This window comes from Notamacropus eugenii, chromosome 5 (assembly GCF_028372415.1).
Source record: "Notamacropus eugenii isolate mMacEug1 chromosome 5, mMacEug1.pri_v2, whole genome shotgun sequence".
Lineage (NCBI taxonomy): Eukaryota > Metazoa > Chordata > Mammalia > Diprotodontia > Macropodidae > Notamacropus > Notamacropus eugenii.
Genome location: NC_092876.1, coordinates 192784261 through 192797052, shown reverse-complemented (window position 1 = coordinate 192797052; position 12792 = coordinate 192784261). Strand labels below are relative to the sequence as shown.

Genomic DNA, 12792 nt, shown 5'->3' with positions numbered 1-12792 from the left:
TTTCAAAGTTACACGTAACTTGAGGCCTTGTATTAGTGGCTGTCAAAATTTATATTCCAAAAGTAAATAGCTAAGTGTCAACAGAGGGAAATTCTGTTCTTTTAGGCATTACTTATGGACTACTTATGGTTTCATGTGAAGTAAAGCTGAATGGAACTGCTAAAAGCTGCTAAATGTCATATCTTTGGAATAGAAAGCCTTTTCCAGAATGTTCCATGGGTGAATATTATTAAGTATTTGGCTGCAATTTACGGTAAATTTGTTAAGCTAAGCTAAACTGTTTCAAATGACAAAGGCTACCAGTGTCCAAAAGACATTTAGATGATGAGGCTGCTTAGGTAAGGAGGTCAGGATGTAATATACTGGAGGAACGACCAGATCTAGTGTCAGGGACATTAGAGTTCCAGTTCCTATCTTTTTTGACCATGGGCAAATCACTAAACTTCTTTTAGCTTCAGTTTCCTCATCCAAGGTTGTTATGAGATTAAAAGGAGATAATACATATAAAATATGTATAAATATGTATAAAATAATGCTTGGCAAACCATAAATTCTAGCTACTATTATTACAGCTACCATTATTAAAGATGAGCATAATTAGGGGATTAAATTAAGAAGTCTGAAAAATCTGACATATTTAGAAGAGGTAGGACAAAAATTAAGATCTATACGATATATTTTTGTATACCATAATATAGGGTGAAACTGAGTTTTTTTGGATATGTGGAACAAAAGCAATATTTATATTTTTAAATAAAATTCTTTACATTTTTCTAAAATTCAGACACAAACAAACCTGCACTAAGACTTCCTGAGGGTTTATTTGTTGTTCCAAATCCAAATGTGGAGGCCCCTGTGGTGCTGCTTCCAAAACCAGAGCTAGTTCCAAATCCTAGTGGAAGGGTGGTAGAGAAACATACAATGGCACATAAAAGATAGGTCAAAAGCTACCAAATAAAATCTAAAATTGTCAGTTTTACAAATATGATCTTGTATAAGTATATAAATATAAATTAAATAAATATAAGCTTATTTCAAAACCTGTTTTGGCAATCTGTGTGGAATTGTTAAAATGAGCACATATGAAGAGTTAATCTAGGAGTTATCATTTGCTCAAATCAGTGCTGAACAGACATGTAAACTTTAATTAGAAGATGTCATAAGGAAACGAATTTTGAATTAAGCAAATATGCACCTGTTTAGAATTTATATTAATAATCCATTCACATTTTAGATAAGAAAACTGATCAAGAACAGGAACAAGAACATGTCATTCATTAGCTTATTTATCAAATGGGCCAGAGATTTTTAATGAATCCCATGGGCTAACTCCAGCTTACTAGGCACAAAAGTATCTCCTTCTGTTAAATTATTTCACTTAATGAAAGAAGATTCTCTATGTCATAAGCATAGCACATATCACTATTAAGAATTCAGTACTTATAGATATTTTTATATATTAAAATCTCATTTTATTTTGCTTTCAATATTCAAAAATTACAATAGGAAGTCTGTACTATAATTCCCATTTCTTCATGAAATTCAATTAGCTTTCATCTGTTCTGTTTAAATAGACCTAAATGCAAAATAGAAAAGGGGTATTTCTATGTATACAGTAAAACTATTTTCACAAATGCAAAAACAAATTTTATTTTTTCCCAAACCATACAAATTGCACATAGAATCATAGATGATTCCTTTAAGACCACATATGAGAAAACTAGTTGTTCAACAAACCTAACAACTACATAACAATTTGAAATTTTTACAGTATTTAAAAAACTTTTATTGGTTCACAAAACTTTCTGGAACAGAATTTTCTTCAAATACTGACTCTGAAGCTTAGTGTTAAACATTAATTTGTACAGCTAAATGCTTCAGAAATAATATACAAAATCAGAAAAATTCTGTATTTTCATTAGTTACAACTTAGAATTTCATTCCCTGAGGAAAAATTTGTGAACCATAACATGAGGGAACTATGCTATACAGAAACACAGTTTATTCACAGTACAATCAACTCTCTCAGCTCACCATGCCAAAGGTATTGAAATACATTGTTTTTTTTTTTTTTACACTGGATTTTCTTATGGCAACATTAAAATTATACTGCAATGTTTAAGCATGCAGGTGCATAACCAGGCAAAAAGCAAAGAACTGTGCTTCACGGAAGGGCAGAAGTCAAGCTACAATGCAAAAATGGCCAAAGATAATCTGCAAAGCTGGTAACCAGGAATTACTCAGTGTAGTATAAATAAATAATTGAGTTTGTATGAACTGTTCAGTTCTTACTTCCTGTACTAAAATGTGTTTCATTGTTTAAAATGTTCCCTTTTCTACAAATGAGAATTTTTTTAAAAGCTTAATACTAAGAGAAAATAGGTAGGGCTCCAAAGTGGTATTAACACTATAAGACTAATTAAATTAATATAATTTTAAGTGTTACTTTATGTTGGCCTCCTCTCACTTTTTTGTATTAAATTTTCATAGCCTTAATAATCATCTATTTGCTCTCTGTGAAGCTGCCACTATAAGGCATTATTAAGTTTGGAGAATCTTGCTTGCCAGAGCTAATTTTAAGTTCCGAAACATCAGAAGATCCTCTTATAAAATTTTTGCTATTACCAGTTCAGATATATAAAGGTTAAAGGAAACATTAGAAAAGTTAAAGTGTACCTCCAAGATTTGAAGAACCTAAGCCACTTGATTGCAAGCCAGTGCCAATACCTGAGCCGAATGGTGTTCCAAAACTAACTCCCAGAGATGGCTGTGGCCCTGGTACAAAAAAAAAAAGAAAATGGGGAAAAAAAAAGCTTGCCTTACTCTTTCAATATTTAAATTTCTTTATTTTAAGAGTGAACATTAATTGATTTTAGACAGATTTCATTAAAAATTTTAAAACCTAAGTCTCAAAAATTTTCCCATATCTAACTTATCTTTTCCACCTTGATAAACCTAAGATGAAAATTTTAAAATCAAAACTAGAAAATCAAGACAGTATTACCACATGGAAAGGAACTTATAAAGTATATAAATATAAGCCATCTAATCTAACAAATTATACACCAAAATAACAAAAATATTTAATGTATTATCAATTCAAATCTTATTGGTTTATTTCTTAAATAATCTTAACTCTCTTACTCACCTTTTGGTAAAACTAAACAGTGAATGAAGTGTAGGATTTCATGGTTTTTGTTTCTTACTTATAGAAACTTTCATTCCTGTTAGTGTCAGCTCTTACTTTAGTCAACAGACTAATGCTATCACTGTAAAACCATCATGTTACTTACTAAGAGTGAAAACTGAAAACTTGGTACGATTTTGCATTTGAAAGATCAAATTTTGCATGTACAATAAATGGATAAAAAACAAGACAATATTTTATTTTATTAAATTTATTGGTCATTTTAAAGCAAATCAATTACACAAGTAACACGACAATTCAAACTTGTTCACAAAAAGTGATAACCGAGTTCTGTTGTTAAGTTCTGCTACATTACACCATTCCATAAATTATTCAAATCACCTGATTAATAAATATGATAGATTAATAAACATTTACAAAGGCACAGCTGTGTACCTTGACCAATTCAATAAATACATTCAAGATTTCAATTCAGAAACTTTTCCCCATAATTTTGGAAATATCTCAGATCAAGATTCATCAGAAACTCCTTTCCTATCTGTGAGATTATAGTTTAGGCTGAGTGTGGCGAGGACAGAAACAAACTAACCGCCTCTCCTTTGAACAGTGTTAGTGACCCAGAATACAAAAGTCTAAAAATCTCTCTTTAATAAATGATTCATGAAAATGATTCGACAGGTTTTCTGCACAGTACAATCTTCATTGTCTTGTCATTTTCAAACACAGTGATCAGTGCATCTGAAAAGTGTGGGGGTGGGGGTCACCAAAGCAAAACACACATTAAAAAACTGAATTTTTAAAAGAAATCAAAATCTTCAAGTTGTCCAATGCAGAATAAGGTTTTGTGTATTCAAAAAGTAGTGTTAAATTATAAAGTACTTATGGGTAACCGTAGCTGAGAAACTTTGTTCTGTCTAAATAATGAGATAAATTGGATTTTCCAAATAGATTGTAAACATAAAACAAAAAGTAACATAACTGATAGCAGCCAGGGCCCTTACACTATTATTTTTTTTTTAAAAATAAGTTAAAAAATTAATTTTTACATCCATTTTTGAGATTCAAATATCTGCTTAGTAGTTCTTTTAAAAAACTGTTAATCACAGTACAAATAAACTAAAGACAATTTATAATTTGAACAAAATATGCAGAAAACATACGTCCAGTTTCTTCAAGTTTAAGGGAAGGCCTCAAGTTACACATTAATAGGAGGCACTGCTGGTGGAAGACCAAGAAGATTAATAAAAACACCACATCCCTCAGCCCTCCAAATCAAGATATTTATCAAATATAACATGCTGTTTTTGTTGTTTTGTGTGTATATTTTAAGACCAACAGAACATTGTTATTCGAAACACCAACAGTCAAGCTATAGAAAAAACTCAGAATCCATCCCTAAAGCTGACAAGATTTTCCACTGTACAACAGATATGATACTTCAGTTCATTTTGTACTTTAACATAAAATTCCGAAGGCAACATCATTTATAACCTAGTAGGCAAATGTACATCATTTTCAAATAGTGAAAACTTTGTCCTGTGCCAAAGTACTAGCAAATAATGCATTCTTTGGCTACTATCATAAATTGGTTTCATTTTCAGGATGTGAGAGACAACTCCTTCAGACAAGAGTTATTCTAACAAGTCTAAAAGTATACTTCAAAATCTTAATAGTTATGACCTGAAGGACTGTTAGTTTAATAAATTTATTTTCCACTGAGAAACCATTTAAGTAGTAGTAAGTCATCATGATTGCCCAAAGAGAAACTTTACTTATAGGAACATTTTACCAAAGTTACCACATAACATTCACACACAATACAATCAAGCTTGGCATTATAATTCCTATTTTCTATCAATAAATTCTACCATCTACAGCTGGTTTACAGGAAAAGGCAAGTGCTTAAAACCTCTTTAAGATGTTCAAGGATCAGCCAAAATACCTAAAGATGCTACTTTACTGTTACCAAATTCTATTTTTAAAAAAATCAAATACAACCCCCCCCCCCCCCAGATGTAAATTTTCATACTTACTGATTTAATGGGGAATGTTCCTTTGGTTAATAAATAATAATAAAATCACAAACTCCTAAAATTTCTGGATGGAAGACTTAGTTTTTCTTGGTTAACACTAAGCCTAAGATTTCCAAACCTAGAAAATATGAATCCCTAACAAAATGGTCTCAGCTCTCCTTAAGAACAGCAGCCAAGTATGAGAAAAAGTCTCATATTATGTAAACATCAAATACTTTCAAAAAAGCAAATGATAATAACAAAACACTCAGGGTTTTCTTCATTTCTATTCAGTTAACAACAAATATACCACAAACATTACATTTAAATTACTACACATCAATTTATGAAAAGGCTAAGGGAGCTCTTGAGGAGCAAACTGAGAGTCCTTTCCCATTGTCCTTTAACTTATCCAAGAACTCTTCTCATATTTGTCTCATATGTATATGCTAACTTACAAGCAGCTCTCTGGCATCTCCAAAACTCCTCAACCTCCAGAAAAACAGCAGCCATAGTATACACTTGCCTAAGAAGTACAAATATATATCTACACAAAGAAAATAAAAACCAAGACTAAGAAAGGACCTCAATAGATCATCTATTTGATTCTTCTGTCTCTGGGAAAGACATATGGACCACCTGCAAGAGATAGTTGTCTAAAAAGTCAGCTCTGTGCCCATATATTTACATTACCAATGGGCAAGGAGTGGGTCTATTCTTAAAAACCAAAAAAGCACCTGACAACTTAGAAACTGGCTCAAATCTTGCACAGGTCAGTAGTGGCATCTGAAAACAGTAAAAAATACCCTAGCTGCTCATAGATGATTTTTAAAACTTTTCACTGGTATGTTATTAGAGAAAAATTTCCTCTTTATTTAAAACACTTTAAAACAGATCCACAGAGTCATGGACAAAAGAATAAGTTACCTCTGTAGTATGTACAACAGAGTAAACGAATCAATAATGAACTCAGTTTCCAGCCAAGCAGTCAACAGGCTCATCAGAATATTGCTCTGTACATGCACTCAGAAGGATGCGTAAACCTTGTTCCTGTTAAATGTTAATACTGACAATCAGTATGCCAAGATCATTCAAGCTTCCACTGAGCAGAGGCCCAACAGAATGGCTGCATCATGGGCACAGAGTACTGCTACAGGAGGGAAAGAATGAAGAGGACACAGCAAAATTCTAACACAATAATTTGGTTATCAAAACTGCTCAGCTGCTCAGGTCTGACACCCATACAACTCTAAGTTAAAACTCATTCTATAAAAGAGAGCCCCATTACCATTTATTTTTAATACTGACAAGGCTGACAAGGCTGGGGGTATGCCTGTCTCAAGGTGGAAAGTCACAGACTTCATAAAAGTCCTTCATAAACTTATAGGATGAGTTTCTGCAGTGATGAAAAGTAAGGTACAGTTGATTTTCCCCAAAGTCTAAGGAAATCATCTTAAAATGAAAGCATATGGGCAAACAGGAAAACTATTTCTCAAGGTAATTAACAGGCACTCTAATTTAAGCCTCTAATATATATGAAAAGTATCAAAACTCTAGAGGAAAAACTGAAGAATTTTCATGGTAATATTATGTCTCATTTAGAAGTTTTAATTCCCTCTGACAGAGCAGCTTATTGTAGTTTATCTTGGTTGTCTACACCAGAGGAATTCATTTTTGGCAAGACACTTTAATAATTCAGACTTTTCTCAAGTTTTTCTGCTTCGTTTAGAAACTGACAAGAGCTTTCATAAGTAGGAGAGAAATTAGTACTATTCTAATTCTGTAGTTCAGTTAACTCAGTGATCAGAGAGCTAATGATTCCCTAGTTATGGGTTTACTTTCTGTAGGGACCAATGCATTCTTCTGTTTCATGACCAGAGATCACACATCAATAACAGTCATCTATTATGTATATGTACACATACCACTGGTCACAAAAGGACCAGGAAGTAGAAAGTGTCTACGGGTCAGTGCAAATCCATCACCACTGATGGAAAAAATTCAAGGTGCTCTAATGACAGTGGTCAGCAGTATCATTTTCATTTACGAAGTTAAGTGAGAATAATAATCCTACCAAGCAGCAAACACCAAAGAACATACAAGACTGCAAGCTCATTGAAGGCAGGGATCACATTACTCATCCTTATACTCCTCATGGTGCCTTACACAGGGCAGGTGTTAAATGTTTAATCCATGTCATTCTTAGCATGGAGGCTAAATATAAATTGAAAGGCCATAGAACAAGTCAAGATTTCATTTGACATTTTTTTTTGATTTCTTGCACTACTTTAACTTACTGTTAGACCTAGCCTCTTGGTATACATGCCAGAACAAACTAAGGTGCTGTGGAAGAAATAACTCAAGTTTTTTAACGTGTAAAAATCTATTTCTATGAAAAAAAAATACCTTCATTTAAATAAAGTACATGACTTCTGCATACCAAAATCTAGTGCAGCCAATCACAGATTAAACAAGTCTGTGATAGCAGGCAAGTAATAAGACTAGAAATAAGGGTTGGAGTAAACGTAACAAAACTTATTTTGACCCTAAAATGCAGATTTGCCTAGAAATACATTTTAAAATAATCTGATTATATCCTTCTCAATCATTATTTTATAATGTTTAGTTTTCCCCTATTCAAGTATCTTTTTATGTTCAACCTAACCTAAGCAATTTCAACACACATGCAGCTTTCTTTTCTTTCATCATCATTCCTACTCATTTTCAAGGCACTAGACCAAAAGCTGGTCTAATATACTTCTTTTTCAGAAATTGGTTTGGTGAGTCAGTACATATGCCTTCCAGTCAACACAAACACACACACAACACCTGCGTAACCTTTAACATACCTTCAGTAACAGCAAACTTCATTTGGATGTACATGAGGGTTGCCAAATACAATGTTTTAAGATGAAAATGAATCAACTGCTTTACATAGGAAAATATAATGTGTAGCTGGACTGCTTATTTCTGACTCTGAAGTTATGTACTACATAATTACAATTTTAGATTTTAATAGTATATTCTTTAGGGAAATTTAATAGCAAAAGATTAAGTCCCATAAGGTACTGAGTGATTCAGCAAATACCATTAGGAATACTGACAACATTAAATATCTAACTGATTTATTATTATTGCTAAGTCTACCCTGCATTTCTAACATAGATATTTTTATAACTTTGTCACAATAATCAGATTTCTCTAGATAACAGCTACTCGTAGAAACTAAGAACACAAAGTAAGACCTTATATAAAAATGTACACAAACTGACTGCAGTTGTAACACTAATAAGCTATAACTTGAATGCATTCAGACCTGTAGCAGGCTGTTGCTGCTGTGTGAGTGTTGCAGCCATCGCAACGGCTGCTGCATTTGGTATGTTGCTGAAAGGGGTGGGGCCAGTAGTAACTCTTGGAGCACTCTGCCACTTCTTGGCTTCTGCTCGTCTTGCCTCAAAAACATCCATGGCATCTCCCAGGAACATTTTTCTATAACCAAGATACTGTTCTTTGAGCATCTAAAAGAATAAACAACAAAAAGTTTCCCAAAAAGCTCCAATACTGTATTTTATAGTAATATAAATTGTGAACTATATTACCAACAAATTATCCTAAAGTCCATAGCTACTACCCACTAACCATCTTCCTTCTAAACTGATGGTAATGTTAGTACAGATGAATTTTTGCAAAGGGAAATAGTGTTTATGAGGGTGCACTCTTCTGAATTTCTTTTTAAAACTTACCTTCATTCATTTTATATGTTACTTATCTATGTTTGCCATAGTGAAAGTGAACAGAGTACAGTGAACAGTTATATAAATAAAATCTAAGAGAATCCAGCTAAACTTTAGGATAAGTAGATATAAACTTTAAATCCTACTTCACACATTCTTCTCTTCCTGGCAAGTCCCTTCCCAACTGGTCAACTTCTTTGGTAGAGGAATGGGGTAGACCCTTATTTCCTGCTCAGAGCAGAACGAAAAGTTTTCATCGAAAAGATGAAAAATAAGTTTGAATGCATGCCTACCGAATAGAAGTACTAGAAGCAAAATGCTGAATTGCCATCAAATCATGATTGTATTTGCCCATATACTATTAGAAATAATTGTGCAAATTATGACTTCTGCTTTAAGGACATCAGTAAATAAAATGTATAATCAAGTAGGATTTTATTACCTTTAAGAATAGAATTAAAATGTAAGAACAATTCGTGTATTTTCTACAGACATCTTATTTAGTATTTTAAAAAATTTTCCCCAGTTACATGTAAAAACAATTTTTATCATTCGTTTTTAAAACTTATGAGTTGCAAATTCTCTCCTTTTCTCCTTCCCCACTGAGAAGGCAAGCAATTCCATGTAGGCTATACATGTGAAGTTGTGCAAAACATATTCATAAGTCATGTTACATAGTCTTTCTTAATGAAAGAATAAAAGAGGATCAGGTCTTTAACAGTTTCAACTTTCTGCTGCCTGTGAAACTAACTGAAGGGAACCTTTTCTAAGCTGGAAATCGGAAGAAGTGCAGGGACCTAGAAGCAAGATATGGAATGATACAGATACTGACTTAAGGCACAAAGTTTAATATTCACATCTTTTATAAACTTCCTTTTTTGGTGCATTACAAATCACTATTAAGTCACCCACCTTAAACTTCATTTTTTTAACGTAAAGGAGTCGATAAAACCGGAAACATCTCAGATTAACAACATTTATTACTAAGCGCTTGAAACCTTTGTAAATTAAACAATCATAGAAACTAGATGAGAGATGATCTACATTCATGGAAAGCATACACAATGATGAAATCATTAGCCCTTTGAGAACTGCTCTGCTAACTTGGTTAATTATCAGTGGGTCCTAGGTGGATAACGTCACTTAGCTTGTTTCAATAATTAGATACCCTATGTGCAACATTAAACAAGGAACAATGAGAAAAGGGTGCCTGACACACAGTAAGTAAGAGCTTAATAAATACTTATTGACAAGTCATATCTAGTTCCACCTATTATAAATTATCTGTTCAAATCAGATCTTTTGAAATTGAGCTATTCTGTGATACTTGTAGGGAAATAATTAGGAAACAAAAAAGAAACTTGAGGGTCCTAAATTTCTGGCTGAACTATCAAGCATCTGCCACATTCCTAAAAATTTAAAAACTTTAACATGAAAATTTCAATTAGTCGTCATGTTATGGTAACTACTGAAAAACTGTCAAATTTTCTTGTATAGTTTCTTCAACTACAAATAAAGATTTACAGACAACAAAGCAACCAAAAGCACCAGACCAAAACCCCATTTCCCTCTCCATTTCTACTCTAAACCAGGCTTTTTATCTTTCAATTCTACCACTACTCTCTCTCACTGTGAAACCTAAAGAAGGAACACGAAATAGTGCTCCTGCACTACTCAGACTTTTGATTCCAATCCCAACAGTAAGTGAAAAAGCATCAGTAAGTGGCCACTGATATGTCAATGTCAGCTCCACATGACTGTAATCATCTTTTATGAAACACAGTATGATGCAATGTGAAGAATGCTAGAGTCAGGAGTCCTGGGTTCAATTATCAACTCCTACCACCTGTGTGTGACTATAGGCAAGTTAAATAGGAGTAGTATTACATTTAATCCTATAGAAAATAAGGGAACCACTGAAGGTTTTAAAGCAGTGAAATGATATGGACCAGGGAAAACGTTTGGTATAGGAGCAAAAAGATCACTAGATTTGGATTCAGATCTGAGTTCAAACCATAGTCTATAACTTACTATCTGTATAACTTTGAAGAAGTCAGTCATAAAATCTCAGTGGGAAGGGTCTCAGACACCTGACAGCAAAGTAGCCATCAGCTTTCATTCGATATTTTTTCACTGACTTAAAGACTTCTAGGAAGAGGTAACTGATTACCTCTCAAAGCAGCCCATTACATTTTAAGATAATAGTGCTAAGTTATTCCTAATATTAAGCCTAGATTTGCCTCTTAGAAAACCACTCATTGCTCCTAGTTTTTCCTGTGGCAAAGTACAATATCCCAACTACACGACAGCCCTCTGAATACCTCAAGAGCTATTTGCAGGACTTCAACCACGACACTTTTCCTGGTTTTGCAGCTTTGCTATGGTTGATCCCACACTTGAATTTTCTGCCTTCTTACCTTTCCCTAGTTTCTTCCTGACTCAGTCCAAATCCATCTTCTGCAGGAAGCCTTTCCTGAACCACATAGCTACTAATGCATTTCAGATCACCTTCCATCTACTGTGCACAATTTTTTATACACCTTGTTATTTACAGACTGTCTCCTCAATTAGAATGTAAGCTACTTGAGAGAGGAACTGGTTTTTGTCCTTCTTTGTATCCTGACTGAAGATGGTTGTTATGGCCCCTATAAGTATTCTTTTCTTCATGTTAAACACCCTCAATTCCTTCAGCTAATCCTGCTCTTGAGGTGCCTGGCTTTCCCCCATCCCTGGAATGCTTTCCTTCTTCCACTCCAACTACTGACCTGACTGGCTTCTTCTAATTCCCAACTAAAATCCTATCTTTCAGAGGAAGCCCTTCCTAATTCCTCTTCATTCTAGTGCCTTTTGTTTATTAATTTCTTCCTATTTATTCTATACAAGATGTGTTTTGTTTGCATGTTTTATCTCTCATTGGATTACAAGCTCCTTGAGCTCAGGGACTATCATTTGCCTCTTTTTTGTATTTCTAGCACTTAGCACAATACCTGGAACATAGTATGTGGTTAATAAATGTTGGCTGATTGAATGTTAGAAAGATTAAAATCCAGAATAATAACTCGTATTTAAGTAGTACTTTAAGATTTACAAAACAATTTTCTCATTAAAAAATTGTGAAGTATATCATCTCAGAGATGTTAAATTACTTGCCCAGGATAATAATGTCAGAGATGAAATATGAATCCAGGTCTTCTGGGTTTAAGTCCAACACTCTTTTGTTACCCTACTGAGGCTTTAAGATAGATGCTAAAGGTTGAAAGAGGGCTTAAAAAAATTCAATGCTGAAGACAAGAGAAAGCTCAGAAAGGAAGAGGGTCCTGACCTGTATAATAATGGACAACAGAAAGAACTACTCAACCCCCATTTTGCTTGTTTTCTCTACCACAGTGAATAGTCTGCAGATCAGGAAAAACAAAACAAAAATGGGAAACAAAACTCAAGGGAAGTAACCATCTTCTATTTACATCAAGCTTGATAAGCCTAGAATGTAATGATATAGCAATTATCCTGAGGGAGAGGATCATCATTATACTATATGTTGCCCTTAGACTACTTTTGGACTATTGTGTCAAATTCATGGTATCACATTTTTTTAAAGCCTCAGCTTTTTACAGATGAGTAAACAAGGGCAAATGGACATTAAGAAACCTGCACAAGGTTAGACAGACAAGATGTGAGGCCAGATTTTAACTCAGGTCTTCCTAACTCCAGGTCTCACTAAAGAAAATAATTCCTTAAAAATTAGAATTGGGCAAGTGGAAGCTAATGTTTTCATGAGACATCAAGAAACAATAAAACAAAGTTAAATAGAATGAAAAAATAGAAGAAAATGTGAAATATTTCATCATAAAAACAACTAACTTGGACAGCAGAAAAAAAGACAATTTAAGAATTACTA

The 12792-nt window shown here is 33.5% G+C and overlaps 1 protein-coding gene across 3 annotated transcripts in view; it reads right to left on the bottom strand.

The window, feature by feature from the left end:
• Positions 1-12792, bottom strand: part of NUP58 (nucleoporin 58) — a 71948-nt gene that overhangs the window by 12780 nt on the left and 46376 nt on the right. For all 3 annotated transcript variants that reach the window (XM_072611750.1, XM_072611748.1, XM_072611749.1), the window contains exons 13-15: positions 8477-8678; positions 2677-2775; positions 797-892 (exon numbers count right to left, since the gene is read on the bottom strand). In XM_072611750.1, the coding sequence (XP_072467851.1) occupies positions 797-892; positions 2677-2775; positions 8477-8678 (397 nt within the window). The remainder of the gene's footprint in view (positions 1-796; positions 893-2676; positions 2776-8476; positions 8679-12792) is intronic.